We start from the raw sequence: 26,607 nt of genomic DNA, 5'->3' as shown, positions 1-26,607 counted from the left end.
TTGTATTAAGGAAAATGCACATTGTAAACTTATTATATGGAAAAAAAGTCCGATGCAGAGGTAATCCAAATCATACTGCTCAAGTTATTGCCTGAAATTCAGTATTTTGTTGAGTTATGAAACCCGAGTATGCTAGAGTAGTTACGTGAGCTCACGGTGAAGTTCGAGAGTAAGTGAGTATCAATGAGTATATGCACAGCGGGATATGAGCAGAGACTGAACAAATATTTTCGTAGATCTGTCATAAAATGGAAGGTAGCCAATGGTTTGATGGCAGTAGATGTTTTGATACCCCCAAGAAAGGAAAAAAAATCCTTCTCAGATTCAATTAAATGTAATGTTGATAAAAAAATTATCCTTCCCAGTGATTCAAATTCTATTAAACAATGTACCAGCAGATGCATTATTTTATATATCGGCATAAAATAGTTACTTGGCAGAAAAACTTTTTTAGGATAAACTTTAAACGATATAGAGTGTTTGGCATTGAAGGAACGAGAGTTATTGCCACTCAAGGCAAACACTGAATATGTAGGGAAAGCAATGTTACATGTGCAGATGGAGAACAAACAAATGAAGGGGATTTTTCTGCATAGTGGAAAATCTATGGGGAAAGGTAATAATAGGGATGGATACTGTAAAGGCTGCAGGGACGAAAATTAATTTTCAGAACGCTGCTGTGCAATTGGACATGAACGAGCTGCTGAAAAATGAAGTCCGACCGCAGTTTTGGATTTGAAGGAAATGAATGCAGATGAGGAAACAAAGCTTGAGCAGTTGGTAAGAAAATTTTCAGATTTATTTGGTGAGACTCCAGATTTTACTCAAGTCGTAAGTTGCATTATAAAAACTGGAAATAAACACTAGCCATGCAGTATTGTGCTGAAAGAGAAATAATCTTCCACCTATGGGATTTTAAAGCATGACTGTAGAAATTTTTGCAATTGACTGCAAAATATCTAAATAGCATAACAAAACATCCATTTTACCCATAACTAATAACTGAAGAAAATATAATCCAGAAAATACAAGATGACATTAGACTTCACTTCTCAATATTTTCAGATATATTCCAAACCAGAATACATGCCAAAAACTGTATTTGTTGCCAATCCAGGAGTTTATGCTTCTTTAAAATGCTGTTGCCCATAATGGAGTACCCGCCATGTTTCAAAGACTTATGGATATTATTCTATCAAGGAAACTGCACGTTTGGAAAAATCTACATTTATTTACTTACGTGATATAATAGTTACTAGCAAGACAATTGATGAACATATTAAGGATATACGCGAAGATATACATTCTTGTATTCGGGATATAGGTTCTCTTCTGAAAGAAGCAGGTTTAAAGGTAAATGTAGCTAAATGTAAATTAGTGGCTGAAGAGCTTTATTACCTGGGCTGTAAGATAACTCCAAGGGGAAACAAAATGGAAGATTCTAAAATAAAAAATAAGTGTTAAAAATTGTCCATGACCTAATACAGTAAAAAGTTGGCCCCATTTTTGGGCTTGTGTCCCCTTTATAGAACTTTCAGTACTGTTTTGTTATCGAGACCGGGTTCAGAAATGTAGGAATGTATGCATGTGTGTGCATATATATTTGGTGCTGTTCTGTTATCAGGACTAGATTAAGAAATGTATGTATGTATTCATGTTTGCATGTATATATGCAAGTACAAATGTATGTGTACACAAATATGCACATACATACACATGTGCCTACATTAATACATTTCTGAATCAGGTCCCAATAACAAAACTTTACCATATGTTTATATGTATACACACATATACATTTGTACTTACAATATATACATGCATATATGAACATATTCATCCATGCATGCATGCATACATACATACTGGGTGGTTATAATAAAACTTCCTCTATAAGCGGCATCCTACAGTGTAAACAAGTGAACGGAATACAACAAAATTTTGCATATGGGCTATACATGAGATGCGCTCACAAAATTTTGAAAAAAAAAACTTAGTTCCAAAATGTCCACCAGAGGGCTTCTTTTCAGGGAAAACCTGAAATTTAACATAATAAATTACCAAAATGGAATACAGAAACAATATATTTAATTAACAATAAACAATTAACAATCCAGAATTAAGAATTATGAGTAATAAAATGAAAAACCGGGAAAAACCTGTCAGTTGTAGGAGAAAAATGTTGAGATTTGCATGCTTGGGAAGAAGAGGAAGCTTTATGCAAAACAGGTAGGGTATAAAACGTTAGCAGACATTATCATGTTTAAGTCAATTTTCCAGTTGTTCAAATGATGGTCTCTTTATTGAATGTGCGTTATTGGTGAAGCTGTTTTACGAAAACAACGGGAATGCTACTGCTGCAGTTCGTGAATTTTGTCGTAGAAAGAACCTATGTCTACCAAATGTGGACCAATGTTTACCAAAGGTATCTGGGCCATGATTAACCCTTTGTTGCATCATGTCCTCTCTAGGAGACAAAAGTTTAAATTTGTTTATTCTTCTGTAAATGCCTTAACAGATTCCATTCCTGTGTTTATTCATTCTATATTATTAGAACTTTCAACTGTCGATCATAGATGGCTGTATAGCATCACTAAGTAAAGCATTGCTATTTGGAAAATGGCTGCTACTTCTGTTTCCAAGTTAGTACAATTTCTCATAGTAAACATTATATAATATTGCTTACATTTTCTTATACAGTCAAAAGTCTTTAATCCGGACTCGTCGGAACTTCGGCGATTCCGGATTATCGATTTTTCCGCATTATAGATCATCAGTTTAAATCTGGTAAGATGGCATGCAGAAATTATAAAATTAAAAATATGAAACCGTAATTTATGAAATAAAGAACAATTATGATCTGAAGAGTATCAAAATTTACAAAAAAAAAAAAAAAAGCTTAATATTTATTTGTTTACTTTATTAAACATTTCTTTCAATGTAAGTTGTTTAAGTTCCTTCGTTTTATGTGATAATACTTTCTTTAATTCTATAAACAGACATAATTTCTAGTTCAGTTACAAAATTCCGCTGTTCAAGTCCTACAATTGCTATGTTGAGAATACCGACTAATTTTCAATCGAAATTTTTTTGTTTTCAATAACCTCTGTGTCACTTTTTTCACTATAGAAAGCGAATTATAATGACGAGGAATTTGATTTAAATCATATCAAAGACGAAGTACATCAAGATGAAATACTACATTTAGTAAGGAATTATAAGCCAAATAAAATAAAAACATCTGCCCTGAAGATAAGGATAGTGCTGACAGATCAACTTCCAATTCATTGTGCGCTGCCACGTCCCCCCCCCCCCCCGCAGAGCAGCGTGAAATTGATAAACAGATTTCGGAATGGTTAGAGAAACAAAGGATATGCCTTTATCCATTTTTTGCAGCAATTCCACTTTATGTTTGTTGGACATTGAAACATAGTAGATCCTTTGGCAGCTCCAGCATCGGAAATTCTGTTTGACATAATCGAAAGTTCAAGCTTACTTTTATAAAATTTCTCTAACAGTATGCGAAAAATAATATGCTGGATTCAATTCGAAGATTAAGGAACAGCACAATCTGCAACATTAACTGAAATAGATAATTAGATAATTTTAGCGTAGCTTATTATACCGTCTGTTATACATTAAACGCGCATGCGTAAACGTATTATGCACATGCACACACACATATGCGCATGCGTGAACGCATTCGCAGAAAGTTTGTAGCTTTGAGGTCCGGATTATAGATCATTCCAGATTATGGGTGTCTGAATTAACGACTTTTGACTGTATTGCCATTTTTTATTCATAATTAGTAATTTTAGACATTTTATTTTAAATATCAGTTTGAGAAAATTGGGGAGTGGGTGGATAAAAATCTACTGAAAAGAATGAATTGAAACCCAAATGTATTGCTTATGAAGCCAAAACACCACTGGAAATGTTTATGTTTTGCAAGGAATTTCTAGAACATTTGACATTTGAATCCAATGGGTACAGGTTTCAAAATCATAACAAAATGAATTCAATCACAATCGACAAAATGAAGGTATTTTGGGAGATCTGTATGTTCATGTTCAAGGCTGCGGAGTCGGTAGGGTAAATCAGTGCTCCGCAACCGTTGTGCCGCGGCACACTGGTGTGCCACGAGTAGGATATAGGTGTGCCGCAATCAAATACATGTATTTGACATTTTGCAATTTTTTATCATGTATTTAATACACAATGACAATTTTTTTCCTTAATGATGTCTATTTTAAATGTTTTTATATATTTCACTGTTGTGTGTGTGATTGTGTGTCAGCATTTGAATTTTTTCGGCACTTCCTTGATAACTCGGAACTCTTTGGTGTGCCACGAAATTCCAGAAAGATTTTTTGTGCGTCGCAGGTGAGAAAAGGTTGTGGAGCACTGGGGTAAATGAGCGACTTCTGGAATTTTAACGATTTCGACTCCGACTCCTTCGTATATGTGTAAACATATACACATGGGTACAGCTTATTTTTTTAAATATAAACAAAGTAATAAATGCTACAGAAAAAAAAATTGATGCCTAGCAAATTTTTTATATTAATTATCATTTATTATGAAATGAAAAAACTGACATTAGTAATTTCTAAGAAACAGTAAAACTTCGGCAAGATCCTCTTTGTTAGAGGACCATAGATCCGATTTGGTAAACTTCAGATCTGAAAAGAGTCTTTCCACCCTGACTTGAGTAGGAAGAAGAGCTGTTACTGTTAGGGCTACTTCCTTTAACTTTTCAGGATAAATTTTTATAAGTTCTAAAAGAGGTGTCTTGCAAGAGCAATCGTATTTATCTATTTCTTCAATGGCCGTGTATAAATCTTATTTGTATTTTTTCATTTTTATATCTAAAGGCTCTTGGTTATTTATTTCCATGCACTTTGCCTTAGCCTTTTCAATATTATCCAAATATTTTTCAAAATCTAATTCATCAGTGGAAGACAATGATAGAGACATATCTGCAGTTTGCCTGTCCTGATTTGAATACTCCAGTTGTTCTGATAATAATTTCATTCGTAATGAAAGTTTGTAGATGGCTTTCTTTGCCTTTTTAATCTGTTTGTCATCCAAGAAAATTCGGTGATTTGGATTTACATATATTGAACCCAGCATGATCTTTTTGTCTATCAAACTAGTTTCTCTTTTCTTCATTGAAGAAATGATTCTTTCAGCAATAAACCCTCCATTTCAGAAAGAACAAACAGCACATTCTTCCAGTCTTGCCTCTTGTTAATTCTTCAGATTTTAGCTTTTTGGTGGCGATATATGGTATAGAAAGAGTTTCCAATTCTGCAAGATCATTCCACATTCTTTCTGTTAGTGAAACATTAGGGTTATCTACATCTTCTAACATTCTCATCTCCTGTTATTTCTTCGGATTGTAGCTTTTTTATGGCTATATACGGTGTTGAAAGATGGGTTTCCAGTTCTGCAAGATCATTCCACAGTCTTTCTGTTAGTGAAATATTATTTACATCTTCTGAAAAAATTACAAAAATACAACCCCTATGTCATTGTCACAGTCACAGGCATTAGAGTCTGGGGGCAGTAGCATGCGTGCAGTTTCTCGACAGACAGGCTATTCTTATAGCACCTCAGAAACATAATACACTACTTCCCATACAAGATCCTCCATACCCATAAGCTGTTTAATAGGGACAATTCACATCTCTCTTTCACAGTCAGTTTTCTCAACAGAATGACTGTTGATCTGTCTTGGCCTTGGAATATTCTGTGGAGCGACGAGGCTCATTTCTACATCAATGGGACAGTCAACACTGTAACATCTGAGCACCCGCATTAGGTGAAAGAAAAAAAACTATTGTCTTTTGAATATTTATTTTAAAACTTAATAAAAAATTCTAGATTAGTATTAAATAACATAATCAACCATTACAGCCAATATTCACACAATGACCGCTGGATGCTGCCATGATGCAGGATTGCATCTTCTTCTGAGTCTTTTACTACATAAAAAGCTCTCACAAAAGATCCTCTCTTTCGTTTTATTCAACACATTATCGGAAAAATTTTTGGAATGGAGTAATTACTGTCTCTTATGTCCAAAAACCGCACTAGGGGATTTCCGCTACACCTTTCCTTAAAGTTCTCTGTCAATTAGTCTCTGAAGAAAACAGGAAGTTCTTCTCATTAAGCACCTGTGTGTCCAAGGTGTGCAAGCATATGTCGTCACAACACACAGAATTGCCGTATTTGGGCTAAGGGAAATCTGCAGATCCACACAAAACTCTCCTACAGTCTCCAAAGGTCCAAATCCTTTTTCTGGTGTGGACTCATGACAACACTCATCCTTGGGCCATTCTTCTTTGAGGAAATCGATGAAGGGGAGCCTGCCACATGTTACGTTACGGGTCATCGGTACCATGACATGCTGCAGAAGTGTGTTGTGCTGCAACTAGAGCAAAAGCGGATCTTTACATAGATCATTTTCATGCATGATGGTCCTCCGCCACATATCCATGGGTCTGTGAAGATGCAATTGTTCCAACACGTTACAGAGGAACATGTTGTGTCGCTCCTTTCCTAATCCATGGCCACCACGTTCAGCAAATCTAACTCCTTGTTCATGTGCGAAACCTCATAACTCGGTTACAATCTGCTGTTGAACACACTGTCCATCGACTTGAAATTTTGCAGGTGAGTAAGGGTGGTCATGTGGAGCACCTTTCTCTACATTCTGGACATGATTAACAACTGCTCCTCTTATGCAGTTTCGTCCTAATCTGTTCTTGTTTCTGCAAACTGAATTGTTTTTGTTTCTCCTTTACCTTTAATTAATGTGGTTTGATGACAAGGTGATTAGAATCTAGTCAATAAATATTGTTTCTGTATTCCGTCTTGGTCATTTATTGTGTTAAATTTCATATTTTTCCCGAAAAGGCACTCTTTGGTGGACATTTTGGAAATATTTTTTTTTTCTCAAAATTTTGTGAGCGCATCTCTTTTATAGCTCACATACAAAATTTCATTGCATTCCGTTCACCCATTCGCGCTGTGGAATGCTGTTTATAGAAGTTTTATTTATAACCACCCAGTATATTTCTCAGGTCCTGATAACAGAACAATGCCGAACTTTCTTCAAAGATTTGATTCATATAGTAGAACTATTATTAAACTTCAAGAGGCAAAACTTTAGGCCTACCTGGTTGACCAAAGCAAACACAGCTTTGAAAGACTTAAAGTGGCTTCAGGCTTCCATCTTGAAATTCCCTCAAGTAAACAACAAATTAGAAATCTACACTGATGTATTAGAATTGTGTTGGGAGTAATTCTTATGCATGACAGACTGCCAGTAGCATATTCTAGCAAGACACTTAACCCAACTCGAAGAAATTATACTACTACCGAGAGGGACATTTTAGTTGTTGTTTTGGTGGTACAAAAATTTTGAATGTATTTTGAGAAGGAACTGATTAATGTCTATGCAGAACATGCAGCTGTCATTTGTTTGTATTCTGGGAAGAATTTATTACTGAGAGTCATATGATGGATCCATAAATTGCAAGAATACAATTTAATTTTTAAATCCTGTGTCTGTTTGAAGTATTTTATTTTTTAAATAGTTTTAATATTAGATCTTAATTTTTGAAGTAACTATTAGTTTTGTTGATTGTTGTTTTCTTACTTAGATTGGTTGAATACAGTAACAGTACACAACAGAGAAATACTGATAGATGCTCTCGACAATCGCCCTAAAGGAACACCCTTAATAACCGTGTGCAATCATCATTCTTGTCTTGATGATCCTATGCTTTGGGGTATGTGTTATATAAATTATTTTTACACTTTTTTTTTGGTGTGTGTGTGTGTATGTTTATATTTGGAATGAAAATTTCCCAAAAGTTGAGTTCTAGTTGAATCATTAAAAGCAACGATGTTTTGTTTAAATATTCTTTCAAAGTTGCCACACTATCTGGAAAACTGGAAAAAGTCAGGAAATTCGAAAAATTGACCAAAAAATCAGGAAAAAGGCCAGGGAATTATAAATATTTTAGTCAAAATCTGGAGAAGTCAGGGAATTTTATCCTTGAGATCTCCAGATTCAATCCTCTAAATAGATGATTTCCGTGTTAGCATCAGAAGCCACCACTTTCTTGGGAAATCATGTATTGTATCAGCATCATTTGGACAGCTGGCAAAGAGTCAGTTTTTGCAGTGCCAAACAGATTGCCTTTTAGAAATGAAAAGCAAGTTTCTAGCATCTTTGGTTTTCTATAACCTCGAAAATCCAGAAATTCGCATGGGCATGTTGGAAATGAAAGTAATTTCCCCCATTCTCCTATAAAACAAAATCTTTTAAACCTTTTCTTCTTTCTTAAATGCCTTTGTTTTCTCATTTTTTTGTAAAACAAAAAGAAATAGCAATCAGTTATCCATGCTAAACATTTAAAATATCTATATTCGCCAAAATACCGTCGATTTTTGTAATTCAGATTTTAATCCTTAAGTAATTTAACTTTGTTTTAATTTTATTCATATCATTTAATGTCTTCTTCCTTCTAAGTTTATTTATTATTAGTTAATAATTTTTCAAATTTCAGGCAGTTTACTCTGGCATACTTGTGAAACTAATTCTAAGCAGTAATATGACATACCATCGCGGAATTTAGTGTACATATCTTTTACTTATGTATGATGCTAAGTAAATATAAAATACTTGAATTTATCTTTAAATATTATTAAATAGTGTTGAGAAACACCTATAGAGGGTGCTGTACCCCCGCCTGGCTCTTCAGTGTAGAATTGCTTAACTGATGAGTAAGAATGTTTGTAAGGGAGTTGCTGGCCCTAATAATTAACGGCACAATTAATACTACACTTTATTTCAGTAATCATGTAAATAAATTTATTTGTTGTTGTGTTCAAAACTGAGCCTTTCATCGCCTATTACGTACAAACTGAACCACCAGATAGTTACAAGTTTTGGATTAGTAAAAATTCTATATGGTGCATCGTCAGCGAAGGAATTCCGGGACTATTAGGCCATTATATTTTGGATTACTAAATCATGCTCGGGAAGAAATAAAAGGTAGGCTCTCATTTTGTATTTATTTTTGATCCTTGGATGTATTTCTGTAGTGCCGTATTAGGAAAATGGCAGCGTTAGAACTAGCAAAAGCTAAAAGAACAACAGTTCGAAAATTAACAACTCGGTTAATTAATCAAATTGATGCTAAATTAAAGTCAGGAGAGGAGCTTGATGAGCAAGATTTAAGAGACTGTTACGAGCTCTTAATAGAAAGAAGTAACAAACTGAAAGCTCTCAACAGTGAAATCGAAACTTCCATTGCAGTTGATCAAATGGAAAAAGAGGTTACGACGAGTCAGGAATATAAAGCGAAATGCTTGAAATGCTCAAGTAGAATATTACGTTACCTTGAAAGCAAAACTAAGATTGAGTCATCTTCAAGTGATTCATTCGCATAATCAAAGTACAAATGTCTCTTTAAATGAAAATTTAAGAAATCAATGTTCAGTTAAATTGCCAAAATTAGTAATTGAAAAATTTTCCGGAGATCCCAAACATTGGCAAAGTTTTTGGAATAGTTTCGAAAGCATGATTGATAAAAACGAAAGCATTTCTAAAGTTGAAAAATTCGCGTATCTTAAAACCTTTTTGACTGGTCAAGCTGCCAATGTTGTTTCAGGATTCGAATTATCTAACGATAATTATGACAACTGCGTAAAAATTCTGAAAGATAGGTTCGGGAAAAGAGATATCATTATAAATTCCTTTATGAATAAAATACTAAATTTGGAAGAAGTAAAAAATTCTTCTAATGTTTCAGCATTAAGCAGGATTTATGATGAGCTTGTGATCTCTATTCGAAATTTAGAAGCAATAAATGTTACATCAGGCTCTTTCTGCCATTTGTTAATGCCTACTTTGCAAAAGATCTTGCCTCACGATCTAATTTTAGAGTTTAACAGGCAAAGAGATGAAGGCGACGTTGACATTTCTAACTTCATTTTATTCTTAAAGAAGGAGGTCGAATGTCACGAAAGTACTTTATTAGCTTGCGGTGAAAATAAAACGTTTGCTAATTATTATAAACAGAAAGCTTTAAATAAAAGACATAACAGAAATACACCCACGACTAGTGCATTTAACACTACAGTACAACGAGTATGCATCTTCTGTGAGAAACATCACGCTTTTAAATGCTGTAAAGGAGTTACTGAGAAAATAAATACTCTCAAAGCGCATAATCGATGTTTTAAATGTTTTAAGAAATTTCATTTGAGTCGTTTTTGTAGAGATAAAAATGTATGTATTAAATGTAATGGCAAAAATCATTATGAATCTATCTGTTTGAAAGGTAATGAGGAATCAAATTCATGTAATTTATCTGAAAATGAATCAATTGCCACGGGTTCGAAAAAGGAACCTTTAGTGTCAAATGTTAATACTAACACTTTGGTTTCTCAGTGTAATATTTCTGTTTCAAAAAATACTTTACTACAAACATGTACTGGTTTAGCTTGCAATGAAAACGAAACTAAAGTTGTTCATATCCTTCTTGATCAAGGTAGAGAAAGATCGTTTATTAAAGATACTTTAGCGAGATCTTTAAAATTAGAGCCTATTCAAAATGAAAAATTGTCTGTTTTTTCGTTTGGAACTAAGAAACCAATAGTTGAGAATTATCCTGTGGTCGTAATTGAATTAAGGAATAGAAATCAAAAGAATAAAATAAAATTAGAATGCCTAGTGATTAACACAATATCAGCTTGTCCCATAAAAAGTCCCAGACATAACACACTCGAAAAAATGAAGCGCTTAGGTTTACATTCAGCAGATTTAAGTGTAAACAACAATGAAGAATTACAACATGTGGGAATATTAATTGGCGCTGACAGATAGCTGTAAAATTCATTTTTGGATGGCTGTTAGTGGGAAATGAAAAAAATAAACTAAAGGAAGGAAACGATTCGAAGCACTTAGCAGTAATAGTAGGGAATGCCTCATTGTCAGATGATTTAAGCATGTTTTGGCAACTCGATTCAATGGGAATAATAAGTGAAGGGCAAAATGAATTTAATCAAACTGATAACGATCTAATCAGCCGTTTTGAAAGAGATATAAGGTTTAAAAACGGGCGATACGAATGTAAATTATTGTGGAAATCTACTACGGAAGAATTAGGAAATAATTTTAATATCGCAAAAAAGCGGTTTGAATTTTTAAAGCAAAAATTACAGAAAACTCCAGAAATATTGCAAAAATATAGGGGAATTATTGAAGAGCAGTTAAGGGAAAATATATTCGAAAAATGCCCTAATGAAATTAAACTTTCACAGTATTATATGCCGCACCGTGCTGTAATTCGCGATTCTGAGACTACTAGTGTCTATGTAGTTTTCGATGCTTCTTCGAAGACCGGAAACTTCAAATCCTTAAACGAATGTCTAGAAACCGGTCCAAATTTGAATCCGAATGTTCTTGACGTGAACCTGAAATAGCATTTTGTGGGGACATAGAAAAGGCATTTTTAATGTTTAGCATTGCAGAAGAAGATAGGGATTACTTAAGATTTCTTTGGGTTGGGAATGATGAGAAATCATGTTATATTATGCGCATGTGTCGGGTTCCTTTCGGAACAGCGGTTAGTCCCTTTCTGTTGGCTGCTACAATAAAATATCACATCAAAGGGTATAAAGAGGACCATCCCGAGAGTTTTAAAATGCTTAATTCTTCTATTTACATTGATGACTTAATTTATGGAGGTAAAACTGTAGAAGATGCATACCGATTGTCTGTAGATGCTGTGAATATTTTTCGCGATGTGGGTATGAATTTGAGAAAACTGAAATCGAATTCAGATTAATTAAATACATTATGGATGAAGTCAAATATTAAAGGGGAAGATGATTTCAATAAAGAAACAAAATTTTTGGGCATGATTTGGGATCCTAGTAACGGTGTAATAAAATTAAACATGAAACCAGTTCAGGAGTCAATTGGAAATGGTGAAGGCGACACAAAAAGTCTGATATTGAAAACTGTCGCCAAAATATTTGACCCTATCGGATATTTGCAACCATTTATAGTTCGGGTTAAGATCATTTTACAAGACATTTGTCTTCTGGGTTTAGAATGGGATGCTGCACTTCCCACAGATATCAAGAAAAGGTGGTTGAACTGTTGTGCAGAAATGAAATGTTTAAAAACTCCTGAATTCCCTAGAAAGTTCTTTCATAAAATTAATTACACACAGCTGAGCGTTCATATATTTTGTGATGTGACACCTAGAGCTTTTGGAGCAGTGGCATATTTTAGATACACTGATGAAAATAAGGAAATTAAAACCAGTTTCATAATGGCAAAAAGTAGAATAGCTCTCCTCAAATCTTTAACCCTCCCCAGATGTGAGCTAATGGGAGCTGTTGTAGCTGCTCGCTTAGCTAAGTATTTAAAACACGTTTTACCTATGTTAAGCAACAATATTATCTTTTGGAGTGACTCCCAAATAACACTACATTGAATAAGGAAATCACCAAATGTCTGGAAGCCATTTGTTGGCAACCGTGTAGCAGAAATCCAGGAAATTTGCAACGCTAACCAGTGGTACCATTGCAGTAGCAAAGAAAACCCTGCAGATCTATTGTCTCAAGGGGAACGAGCTGAGACCATCATCTCCAGTCCATTGTGGCAAAACGGACCAAGTTGGCTTATCCAGCCTGAAAATTTGTGGCCTACAAGACAGAGCATGGAAGAAAATGAGGAAGAGATATCAGTAGAAAAGAGAAAGACTCATAATGTCCTACAAGCTGTTATTAACAACAAGGACACCGAGCAAAGTTATAATTCATTGCTCGATTTAAATCAGTTTAGTAAATTAAACAAGGTATACTGAATAACAGCGTGGATATATAGGTTCATCAACAATTCTAACTCTAGGTCCAAAAGACTTTGTGGACCATTAACCGCCTCTGAAATAATGAATGCAGAAAAATACTGGATTAAAAACACACAATTTCAATATTTCGAAAAGGAAATCCTCGATTTATCTCAAGGAAAGTCAGTTGACAAAGGTTCCAATATTTACTCGTTGAATCCTGAGCTCGACGAAGATGGACTTCTACGGTAAAAAGGCAGAATACAATTTGCAGATTGTCTGGAATCTGCCAAGCATCCATGGATACTTCCATCAAAGTGTCGATATGTCGATCTGTTAATTTTACTCGCCACGAGATGGTATTTCATTCCAGAGTGGACTCAACTCTGATGCACCTGCACGAAAAATTTTGGGTTGTCAAAGGCAAACAGCGAATCAAATCCTTGCTGAGCAGATGCGTGATTTGCAAAAGATACAGTGTTCGCCCTGGAGTTCAAGACGTAGCTCCACTTTCTCCAGATTGAATAATTCAGTCGCCACCATTTGCTGTAACTGGATTGGATTATGCCGGACCATTTTTCACTAATGAGAGCAACAATAAACATTGCCTTTTAGTATTCACTTGTACAGTAACGCGTGCTATTCATTTCGAACTGGCACCTTCGATGAGTACGGAAGCATTCTTATTAGCCTTTAGAAGATTTATAGCGCGACGAGGATTGTGCTCAATTATATACAGTGACAATGCAAAATCATTCAAACGCGCAGACACTGAACTAAAAAACTGTGGACTTGCATTTCTGATCCTTCTGTAAAGAATTTCTTCTCTTTTCACAATATTCCTTGGAAATATATAATTGAAAGAGGAGCATGGTGAGGAGGATTTTGGGAAAGAATGATCAGAACGACTAACACAAGTCTTTGAAAAATTGTTGGGCGTTCATCGCTCTATCTCTCTGAACTGGAAACAGTGTTCGTTGAGATTGAAGCCATGATCGATTCCAGGCCCATTACTTATATAGTGAACCCACAGAACCCTCTCCACTCACTCCTGCACATTTTTTGATAGGTAGACGTTTGCTATCCCTTCCTCCAACTAGAATAACTAAATAACTAAGGATGACTTATCAGGATCGAGAAAATCTATTGTGGAAAAATTCAAACATCAGCAGAATATTTTAAATAATTTTTGGAAATGCTGGCGAAAGGGTTGCTTATTAAATTTAAGATCTGCTAATATGTGCCAGCAAAATTCAAAGGTAACTGAATTCAAACCAAATGACATAGTGTTAATCTCTGAAGAACGCTACCCAAGAACTATGTGGTCTCTAGGTAGAATTATAGAAACTTTCCTGGAAGGTACGGCAAAGTTCTCTCATGTTCGATCAAAACTGGCAATGGACTAATAAGAAGGCCAGTTCAACTGATTTACAATTTAGAGCTCAATGACTGAGTCTAAAATTTAAAAATTTACAGTATGATATTCATAAGAATGAAACTTTTTGTTTTTCATTATTGTGTTCTTTTAATTGTTATGTACTAATAGTATACAGTCAAAAGTCGTTAATTCGGACACCCATAATCCGGAATGATCTATAATCCGGACCTCAAAGCTACAAACTTTCTGCGCATGCGTCGCGTTGATGCATGCACATAAGACCTTTACTGCTGCGAATTTGCGTGTGCGCGTGCTCAAAATACGTTTATGAATACGCATTTAATGTATAACGGACGGGATAAGCTAAGCTAAAATTATCTAATTATCTATTTCAGTTAATGTTGCAGATTGCGTTGTTCCTTAATCTTCGAATTGGATCCGGATTATTATTTTTTGCGGACTGTTAGAGCAATTTTATAAAAGTAAGCTTGAACTTTCGATTATGTCAAATAGAATTTCCGATATATATTTACTAATATGTAAAGGATATACAAAGCGAAAGTATCTTTCGGAGTTCATTAAACAAAAAATGGAATTGCTGCAAAAAATGGATAAAGGCATATTCTTTGTTTATCTAAACTTTAACGTTTGTTTATCTAAACTTTGTTTATCTTTAACACGGGGGTGGCGGCGTGCAATGAATTGGAAGTTGATTTGTCAGCACTATCCTTATCTTAAGAGCAGATGTTTTTATTTTATTTGGCTTATAATTGCTTACTCAATGTAGTATTTCATCTCGATGTACTCCGTCTTTGATATGATTTAAATCAAATGCCTCGTCATTATAATTCGCTTCCGATAGCGAAGAAAGTAACATAGGTTATTGAAAACGAAAAAATTTCAATTGACAAATTAGTCGGTATTCTCCACACAGCAATTATAGGACTTGAACAGCGGAACTTTGTAACTGAACAAGAAATTATGTCTGTTTATAGAATTAAAGAGAATGTATTATCACATAAAAAAAAACGAAGCAATTTAAACAACTTACATTGAAAGAAATGTTTAATAAAGTAAACAAATAAATATTAAGCTTTTTTTTTTTTTTTTTTTTGTAAATTTTGATACACTTTAGATCATAATTGTTCTTTATTTCGTAAATTACAGTTTCATATTTTTAATTTTATAATTTCTGCATGCCATTTTACCAGATTTAAACTGATGATCTATAATCCGGAAAAATCGATAATCCGAAATCGCCGAAGTCCCGACAAGTCCGGATTAACGACTTTTGACTGTATTTATTCCTCTATTCTTTGTATTAATAGTTTATTCAAGAAAGCTTTTTATGGAAAACTTGTTTAGAAGATCACATGTAAAAATATGGTAATTACTTTATTGCAATGTGATTAATGTAAATCCAAATTATGGAAATTGGTAAGTATTGTTATAAACTCTATGTTTAGAGTTTATGTGGGGAATGTTGAGAAATGCCTCGAGTGTTGAGGGCGCTGTACCCCCGCCTGGCTCTTCAGTGTAGAATTGCTTTACTAATGAGTAAGAATGTTTGTAAGGGAGTTGCCGGCCGTAATAATTAATGGCACAATTAATACTACACTTTATTTCAGTAATCATGTAAATAAATTTATTTGTTGTTGTGTTCAAAACTGAGCCTTTCATCGCCTATTACGTACAAACTGAACCACCAGATAGTTACAAGTTTTGGATTAGTAAAAATTCTATAAATACATTTCTTTCTTTTTTCAGCTGCAAAATGTCTGCAGAAAAGATATTTTTAAATCTCCAATTGTTCAGATTTTAATCTCAATCTTTAGTGGAGACAGCAACTCCTATAGTTAAAAAAGTAATACTTTGGGGATTATATATGTAAGATATAACAAAATACGATAGCTGCTTTAAGAAATAATTGGCGACCTTGAAATTAACTACTCAAGATTTGGTGTTCTCTTCCCTAAATTCATCTGTTCTTTCAAATTCGAGATTTTTCCATCTTACATAACAACTCCTTCAAAAAAGTAACTAAAACCACAGTTTAGAGTACTTCCTGCATCTACTAGGTATAAATACCGCTCATAGGAAAATAGGTCATTCATTTTTCTAGCTCCTGCCATGCTACAAACTCTGTGCTGCTTTTGCTTTGCCATACTAAAATGCCTATGTCATCATACCTTTAAAACCTGTGTACGTAAAAATTATTGTATTCAACGATGATCAAAAAGTAATTCGTCTGCTGAGGAAATAATTTGATGTGAAGAAAAATAAAGATGGTGATTAATCAAGCTCAGTTTTGTTATCTTCATCTGCATGCCTTTGCATTCATCCATGTCTACAGCCAAAAGTACCGGATTCCTCCTGCACATTAAAATATGTCATGTATAAAGTCATATGTAATTGACAAATTTTTGTGTTTTCAAGTGGTACCATAATTAATTTATCCTCAGCACAGCCAATGCGTACTATTTGGATAGCCTGGAAGTTTCTTGAAAAACGTCTGGAAAAGTTAGGGAATTAATTGCATTCTCCTGTTTGAGTGGCAATCTTGTTCTTTGCAATTTTGTTTAAATCTTCTTTGTTTTGTTATAATTAATGAAGTTATAATAATGTCATCTGAATAAAAAAATTAAATAGTTTTCTTTTTGATTATAGGCATTTTAGATTGGAGGCATGTTCTTAATAGTCGTATAATGAGATGGACAGCTGCAGCTCATGATATATGTTTCACCAATGACTGGCATGCTCAATTTTTCGCTTTGGGAAAGACATTTCCTGTTGTTCGTGGCGCTGGAGTTTATCAGAAAGGAATGGATTTTTGTTTAGAACGACTAAATGCTGGTGCATGGGTACATTTTTTTCCAGAAGGAAAAGTGAACATGGCAAAAAATGAATTCATACGCTTAAAATGGGGTAAGTTTAAATTGTTATGTTGAGAATATGTCAGTGATTTATTTTTTTGGTAACTTTTTTAAGTACTGATCACTTTTGATTTAGTTTTTTAAGTCTTTTTATATGAATTAGAAGTATTTATTCTCTTGCTAATTATTTTGCATGGTTTATGATTTTCAGTTTTATTGAGTTTATGTTTGATGATTTTACGTTTTAAATTTTGAAATTTAATATAGATCTGATAGCAGTTACATAATAATGCAACAACCTTGGCACAGTTTGGTAATTTGTTAAAATGAAAAGTTAAAAGTAACTTATTTGTGTGCAAGTTGGTGGCTTTCATTCCTATTTTCTAGAAAGATTGCCAAACTATTGATATTTATCAAAAGCTGATAAACATAATCAACAGAGGAAAAGGAAACATTCTTTCTATGATTGTTTTGTCGTATTCTTCTCCTGAAATACACAATTATCTGTTTTCGCTATTAAAAAATCACAGAAATGCAGAGACTCGACTTTGTGCAATCTTCAGCAATAGCAATTATTTAGGAAACGAATTTCCTTGTTCTCTTTAGAAAATTTTGTATTCTTGTAGAAATTTTACTGCAGTTTCTTCCATTGCTGGCAAATTCCACAAATTCATATTTTAAAACTAAGTGTAAGGCTAATATGACGATTTATTAATAATAAAAAAACTGTTGGTCTGGGAATTCTGAAGAATTGCCGATTTCTATAAAGGTGGTTGCATAAATATGTATGTACAGACCTGAGTAATAAGAAAAAAAAAAAGTGTTCTTAATGTATTTTTATATTTAGTTTCTGTTTGAAAAGCACTCAGTCTTTCATTGAACTTGTCATTGAAGTCTAGACTTCTTTACTTAAGAGATGTGGTCATTTGGGCAAACAAATTGTTGAAATAAACAACTGTATTGGTAAGGCATAAAATTATGCTTTATGAAATGTATTCCATCTATAGAGATTTGTATCTGTAGTATATCATCGAGAAGAATTATTCATAATTTTCTCTTTGAATAAACCATTAAGGCAGAATGGTATCAATCTTCTAGTTAAGTTAATTTTAGTTTCTGAAGATAAACGAAACCTCTCATTGCAATATAATGATGCAGCAACATTAGTTATGCCAATGCAGACACTACTCTCATACATGTATACCCACATAGCACAAAAACATCCTTGGGATATCCCGAGGATGTTGCTCGCGGGATATGCGCACATCCTCAGGACATCCCGGAATATCCCGCAAACCTCCTAAACACCTCCTCCCTAGTGCTTAATGTCACATCCCAGTACATCCTCAGGACATCCTAACTAAGTCCCATCGACAGCGTACGGGATGTTATTAGGATATGAACTCCTACTTACTACATCCTCAGGACATCCTGGGATATCCCATTCACCTCCTAAACACATCCCATTATATCCTAAGAACATCCTATCTATGTCCCATCGACAGCGTATGGGATGTTATTAGGATCTCAACTCCTACTTACTACATCCTCAGGACATCCCGGGATATCCCACTAGCCTCCTAAACACATCCCATCATATCCTATCTAGGTCCCATAGACAGCGTATGGGATGTTATTAGGATTTAAAGTCCTACTTACTACATCCTCAGGACATTCTGGAATATTCTACTATCCTCCCTAATATATCATATCTAGATATTCTCTATCCTTTATTTTTAAAATATTGAAAATCTTTTGGTTACATTTAAACATCTACTAACTCAAAATTAAATTCTCCAATATTCATTATTAAGTTGCATATAATTTATATTTAACATGTAAATTATATATATAACTTATTCATAATTAAGTTATATATGTAATTTACATATTATATGTAATTTAATTTTGCTCTGAGGACTTAAATATTCCTGCTTATGATATTCCTAGGATATGTTTGAGATCACATCATAATGTTCTATAAGCTAGTAAATTAAACTCATTTAAATTTAAATTTTGGTTTATTTAATGATTCTAAAATAGGTCCGAAAATATGCAAGAAACTCAAAATGATGAGTCAGTGTAAAATGCTGCAGAAGATAATTTTACTCTTATTTTTTAAATTATTATTTAAATTTATTCATCTACTCATCATATTTTGCAGTCATCAATAATATAAATGTGTGGATGAACATTCACTCTGATTTGAATAACAATGTAAATTATGTAAATGTAATTAAATGACTTATGGCATTTATATCAAAATAGGGAACGGCTTTTAAGTGGCATAAATTACTTTGTTACATTTTGTACTTCAAATGCATCATTCAGATTTCCAAGAATTATTATTCAGCAACATAAAAGTTACTGATAACAGATACTGATTAAAATAATTTATAAAATAATATTACTGTTTAAATAATTATATTTTTCAAAACCTGTTAAATATGAAACTTTGAACTTCATGTTTAATCACCCCTCCATTTGAAAGATTATTGATAAAAAATTTTTCTATATTGGAAGTACACAAATTTCTAAATTTAGAGCACGTACCTTTAAATTGCTGTCTAAACGTCTCCTGTGCTGCACTTTCGCATGTTTGCTAGTATTATGATTTGTATTTTGAACACATATTCAAAGTAAATTTAATTAGAAATTCTGAAATTCTCTTTTCTAAGAGCTATATTTAGTAAATAAATTTCAGTATTTATTTCAAATTAATAAGTGTCTAAAATTAAAACTCTTTTTCACATGTGCACGTATTTAAGAAAATCATCGAAATGAAAGGACGGCACTACACGCAGAAAAAATATATCCTGAAATTCTTAAAAGTCCAACATAAAGAATAAACAAAAACTTACAGTACTAACAGAAAGAAATTCAACTGATTTAAGTATATTTTATGGCCTTTGGTGTATACTGTAACTTAACCATGAGTAAATAAATGACCCTTGCAAACACTTTTATTAATATAAGAGGATTCGATTTCGTAGAAAATTAGTGTAAGAGACGAATAAATTTGATTTCTTAAACTGATTTTTTAATGAAATATTTTTTGATTTAAGCAATAAAGGTTTTGCTATAGCGCAATAAACAAGTCAAATCATTTGTCCTTATCTTTGTTCAAGTCATTTAAAAATAAAATTCCTATCCGTTTCTTCTTCCTGCATCAATAAATTTGAGACCTTATCATCAATGATGATTCTGTTGAAAGAATGTAAATACCCTTTGCATTATAACAATAGTTACGTAAATCAGAAATAATTTCAAATTCAATCCTTATTTAACAGATATTTGGTTTGAAAAGGCTCAACGCATTTTGAAAGCAATTTGTTTTTCTCACAAATTTCAATGAAGAGACTAAACTAAAACTTCTAAACAATGGACAACTTGTGTTTAAATTATGAATATTAAATTTTTGAGTGTAAAGCTTACGTACCCTAAAGTTTATGTTTCTTAATACTCAACGGTGAAATATTGGGCAATTTTACATTTGAGTATTGAAGACATATTTTGAAATAAATTACAAAGTCTTATTTTTCAAATGAAATTTAACATAATTTTATTTGTGTATCAATGGTTACATTCACAAGTTGAGAATAAAACTTCAAATTTATATTATTTTACACGTATTTGAGAAACTGAATCTATCTCTAAAAAAGTACAGTAAGAAATATAATACATGTTAAAAATTCACACTGCTTTTGTATGATAATAAGATTGAAAACCGTAAAATATTTTTAAAAATGTAACTACATATTGTAAGGTTATCTTTCTACAATTATTTTAGTATTATATTAGACACTTCAAAATATAATGTATAGCACATATGTGTACATAGCATATTGTTTTAAAAGAAAATACAAAAGTAAAGTTTTTTATTATATCAAGTTACATAAATACCAGTGGAGCTATTAAATAATTTCAGTAATAACTGTTGAACAAATATTTTACAAATATTTACATTTTATAACATTATAAAATTCTTCTCCTCGTAATTTTTTTAATTTTCTTTAAAATTCCGCTTAAGGATCATCATTTTATTTCTAAATATATTAAGAAAAGCAAGGGAATAAACATTAATTTAATAAAACAATTGATTACAATTTTTGTTTTAAAAAATTACACAGTTATGTTTAGCTTCTCAGCTCTTTTCAATTTTTCTTTAGCGTGACGTAGCCATGACTGCACTACTTGAATTATTTCAACATCAGTCGCATTTTTTGCATGGACTCGCACAGCATCTGAAATAATAACATTTGCAATTAACGCACATGAATCAACAATTTAATATGATATTAGATTTAAGGAAGCTGCTTCTGATACTAAAATGCAATTAACTATTATAATTTTAAAAGAGAGTAAAGAAAAAGAATTTAAAACTTAACATATTTAGGCATATTTACAAAGATGAGTGATTGTGTTAAATAAAAAATTCATAAAAAAAAAACATTTCTTTAAAAATTTTCTCTTTCCTAAGCGTTCTATTCTTTCTGCATGCCTTAAAGGAAAAAAGAAGAGGTAATCTTTTGTCATAAGGTATGAAATAGCTACCTTTGTTGCATATTTATTATTTTAAGCAAACACCGTGCTTAATAGCAAACAACAGAGTAAATAATTTGATCTGTTATATAGGATTAATCTAGGTGACGAAGGATTAATGTAATTGTAGACTTTCACTTTTTGCGCAAATTATACAAGCGAAAACTGTTTTGGGACTCAAGCTCACATTTGGCATTCAGCTTGGACATGGCATACAGTTCAAATCTAATGATGTAGTTGTGATGATGGTGGTAATATTAATGTAAATAGCAAAAACAATATTTTCTTTCAAAATTCAAGTCATTGTATGGCAAGGTGCCACAGTACATTCAGTAATATATGAATTCGATTCTAAAGAGGTTGGGAATTAGGTAAACCATATTATTTTACTTAATTTACTAATACCATTTTTGAAGAGAGGTTAACAAGATTATTCTACTCTTATCAAATTTTGGAAAAATAGCATACTTTATTTTGACAATCATTTTAATGTGTTGAAAAAGCGTTATAGTAAACCAAATTTTACTTTATTATTTTGTCATTTATTGTTAACTACAGCTTAAGATATTTATTATAAAAAATAATTTTTTAACAATAATTTTTTATTGTAGTTGCCTAAGATAGTTATTATAAAACAAGAAAAATATATGATGGCTTTAAGGGCTTAAACTAGTGTAATTTCACAGGGTAATAATAATTTGCGTTTATTGTTTTTAAATGGCTTAATTTATTAATCAATAACAGAAATATAAAATTTGGAAGCAAAATCAAATATCTTATGCTTTACCCATGATTAATAAATAATACTTCGGCAAGTTGAAAATAAAAATATTTTATGTGGTTGTTGACAAAGGATTTCTTGTTGAATTTGTTAGTTAAATTTTTAGTTGCTTTGCTTGTTTTTATTATTTATGTCTGCTATCAAAGTGTAGACATGTGAAATTTTAATTTTTTTTTTTTACTCACGAACTTATAGGACAGTTACTCTTTGAACTGATTATGATTTGAAAAAACAACATATTCGATAGTGATAGTGCCTCGTACCAGAAACATTGAACCCTGGTTACTGCACCATTCGAATTTGATGTAAATTTGAAGGAAAAATAACTTACTCTTAGACGAAAGGCAAGACAGTCTTTTAAATCGCTGAATTTTCTTGTTAAATTTGAAATATAAATATTTTATGTTTTGCCGAATAACAGCGCAATGCTTTTAAATCGACGAAAATGTTAATTAAAATCTCATTAAGTTCTCACAAAAATAGAAAATAAATAGAAAAAAAATTGGAAATTCAGAATTCTGGAATTTTTTTTGGGGGGGGGGCACATATTCAGAGAAAGGAGCATGTTGGTTCAAAATCTGGCAGCTCCAGGTGCCATTGTTTTCCCATAATACGAGGAACATACATATATACATACATAATATAAATTCTTCATTATTTAATAATAGAGATTATATGTGTATTTAAAGACTACTATTGGTACTGATTAACCTAAAACTTTCCGAAATAGCTTTAACTAATTGAGAAGATTAAATTCAAACTGATTCGAAAGAAACCATTGTGGGTTGTGATAAAAAGAATGCTTAATATTACCTTTAAGAATTTTGCTCAAAACCAGGTTAGAAAATTTCTTCTTCCCTTTTGCTCCAAACCAGCTATACTCATTGGCTACAGAATTCTTCATCAGGTAATTCAGTATATTCAAAATTATGTTCTTTACAGAGTTTCCTCCTCTTCTACTAAGATCCTTTAGCTAAAAAAAGTTCAAAATATAGAAAACTATGCAGATAGCTAAACTTCACATTTAACATAAAAGTGCCAAAATGAAATTTCGGATTAACTTGATATTTTGTTGTGTTTCTTTACTTTCAGAAAAGAACGTATATTGAAATACTTTGCATTACGCATATTGCTTATAATATATAAAATATTTTAGAAAATTTTGAATATTTAATGAAACAATGAAATTTAAAGAAATACTGCATATTTTTATTATAAATAATTTACAACTGCATATTATATTTTTTCGTAATTCTGAAGATTTTTCATTTGATAGGTATTTAAGAAGAAAAGAGAGACTACTTAAAAGCTAATAGATGATGGAGTAGCTGGGCATAACAATAATAACATAACAATAATAATAGCTGGGCATAGTTAATGGGAATTTATTAAATTTAGAAACTTTTTTCTATTTTGTTCTGCACTTTGTTTGGTACTTGATGGGCTGGGAATGTTAAATGCAGAAAATATAATTGAAAACAACTGAAACTATTTTTATTTATGTTTATAAAATATATTAATTATTAATACATAATTAGTTGTTCAAACAATGCATATTTATTAAATATAGTAACAATAATCAATGAGTCCCAAGCACCCTAATTATACATTTATTTTGATATTAAAATAATTGATTTTGTTTTCTTTTATTTTTATTAGAAAGTCTTTAAAGAAAATATCTACACCGTATTAAATACCGAGATTGCTAATAAAATATGGAGCCATTTATCCAAAAGCTGCTATTTTATTGAAAAATACCTATTGTCATTAAGAAAATATGAAACTATTGTATAAGTATACCACTGAAGAATGATATAATTTTATAATTAACTGCGAAATCGTTTTTCATAAGTAGCACATATTATTAACAATTTTGCGGGCACTAAGAAATACATACAGCCTACCAGCGGCCGAGCGATAAAGTCGCTGAACGCTGGTAGTTCGGTCCGAGGTTCGAATCCCGTGAACGGGCTGGCTGCATGGGCGTTTTCCTGGTTTTCCCCATGTGTAACGTGTATACGAGCCTGTTTCCCTTAGAAAGTCCTTCACGAAGGCATCCCTCCCCTTAGGCAGATAGCCATCGAGGCTTTGCCATTATTGAATAACCTAACCTAACCTAAGAAATACAAATTATTTTTAGTGGTAAATAATGTAAAACTGCTGCAACTTCCGTTATAGTGACTTCCAGTATCACTATTTTATTATTACACCTAGAAGAAAATGTAATGTTTTCCACTTAACATGTAAAATCCTGTCCTGGCAAACTTGGTAAGAAAAATGGAAAGAACCAAGATTCAGACCTCAGCAAATGTTGTCACTGTTCAAAATATGGTATCTTTAATTCGTATTTCGGTTGTACTCGCTCCTAGTCAATTATCACTGTTTAAAAGTGATAAATACAGTATTTTAATAATTTAAATCGTTATTCTGCTTCCATTTTAATAAAATCATAGACATAGTAATCCTATTGTAGGTGGAGTAGGAACATGCTTAGTTTTCAAGCACATTTTTCTAATAAAATAATTTTTTATCATTAACCCAGAGAGTGACAAAATGTAAGCTGATATCTGTCTAATTGGTTATATTGCATTCATACACATATTATTAACAATATACATCACTGTTTCAAAGTTTTGAAATATTGAGTCTGAATAGGCAATAACTTATTTGATTTTATTTTCTTGATTTTAACACTATTCTCATTTCTAATGTCTTGCATTATATCAAATTAAAAAAAAAAAAAAAGATTAATTTCAGCAAAAGCAAAAAGTAAAAGATTAATTACACTAAAATAAAAGATGTTTCTTTTCTTTCTCCCACTCTCTCACTCTTCTTTTAACATATTATGGTAAACAATTTGACATTTACTTCGGTTATTTTTAAATTAAAATACTAGAATACACTTGGTGTACATTTGATCGCAATAAATTTCATTTTGAAAACTGTCCCTTATTCTTCTTTCGCCCACTTAAAACTTGTTTTAAAATTATTGCTTTTATTTTCCATTTAATTATTTATTGCAGAAAAATAAAGTAAATTTATCCATCAAACACGCCAAAGTAAAACATAAAAATTTAAAATCAACAACCGCTTGTGTTTCACGTAGCTTTAGTTATGAACTTTTTCGCAGATTTCTTTGCTCCTGATGAAGGACCTGTATTTGTTTGCCCTCGAAATCGACAGAGTTCTTGACTAAATCTACGCCAAACACAAGGCTGCTGTTAATTAAATGTATAGCATGTTTTCATAAATGTCAAAGAATTTTTGATATCCATTAGTAAGCATATTATTAAACAGTGCAAACTTCAAAGAAATTTTAAAAGCATATTTCTGAAGAAGTTTTATTACAAATAATAACTGAACATTAATTACAAACTTATTTCTTGTATTTATTTAAATGACTTTTAAAAATCAAAGTGGTCTGTTTTCTAATCTGTGTTAAAAGCAAAATATTATACTTTTTAAAATAATTTTCTGTTTATAATCATTTTCTGTTTCTTTATTATTTTCTTTGCATTTTTTGGAGGGAAGGATGAAAAAATAAAACAATTTCTTCTATTATTATGTAAATAAATAACGATATAAAACAGTTAGGCAGAGTTTGACTATATGACACACAGAGTGGAAAGAGGGGAATAAGGTAAAAATTATTGTGCATAAGGCATATTTTATACCAATGTGTACTATTGAAGCAAAATATCTCTTAGCATTGTTTCAGGTGCAGTCTCATAATAGTATATTATTAGTAGTGGTTATTATTGATTAAATAATACAATATGGACAGATATGTTGAAAGTTTTCAATTTCGCAAAATGTAGACTCTTATTAATTCTCTAAAATTAAATTTAATTTTGGAACATCCTTATAACAAGTTGAAAATAATATTTTAGCCTAAGAAAGCCATTAAATGTAATATCAGATAAATTATTCACTCTTAGATAAAAATTGCAATTCAAAGTAGAAAAAAATATGACTTACTAAGTGCATCTGCATATTAGTATTTATTTTCAGTGTTTCGTCAAACTTCTCAAGTTCATCAGATGATGAAAACGGAAAGTGTTGAGCTAAATCCAGATCGCCAGCTTCATCAATAGCTGCTTGACTCTCATTAGCATGAGTGAGTTTCTCTATGATTAGATGTTGTGTTTCTGC

General features: G+C 32.0%; 1 protein-coding gene across 6 annotated transcripts in view; it reads left to right on the top strand.

Annotated features, from left to right (window-relative positions):
* Taz (tafazzin, phospholipid-lysophospholipid transacylase) overlaps positions 1-26,607 on the top strand; it is a 241,944-nt gene that overhangs the window by 5,014 nt on the left and 210,323 nt on the right. For 5 of the 6 annotated variants that reach the window (XR_015042547.1, XM_085821768.1, XM_085821769.1 and 2 more), the window contains exons 2-3: positions 7,671-7,799; positions 16,927-17,184. Coding sequence is in view for 5 of the 6 variants with exons in the window: in XM_085821768.1 (XP_085677894.1) it covers positions 7,671-7,799; positions 16,927-17,184 (387 nt within the window). In the remaining variant the exon portion in view is untranslated. The remainder of the gene's footprint in view (positions 1-7,670; positions 7,800-16,926; positions 17,185-26,607) is intronic. The other variant, XM_085821772.1, reaches the window with a different exon arrangement.

Source organism: Stegodyphus dumicola, chromosome 8 (genome assembly GCF_044657685.1).
Source record: "Stegodyphus dumicola isolate Sdum_Otavi_A_Nest chromosome 8, ASM4465768v1".
NCBI classification, from domain to species: domain Eukaryota; kingdom Metazoa; phylum Arthropoda; class Arachnida; order Araneae; family Eresidae; genus Stegodyphus; species Stegodyphus dumicola.
This window is presented reverse-complemented; position numbering and strand designations above follow the sequence as displayed.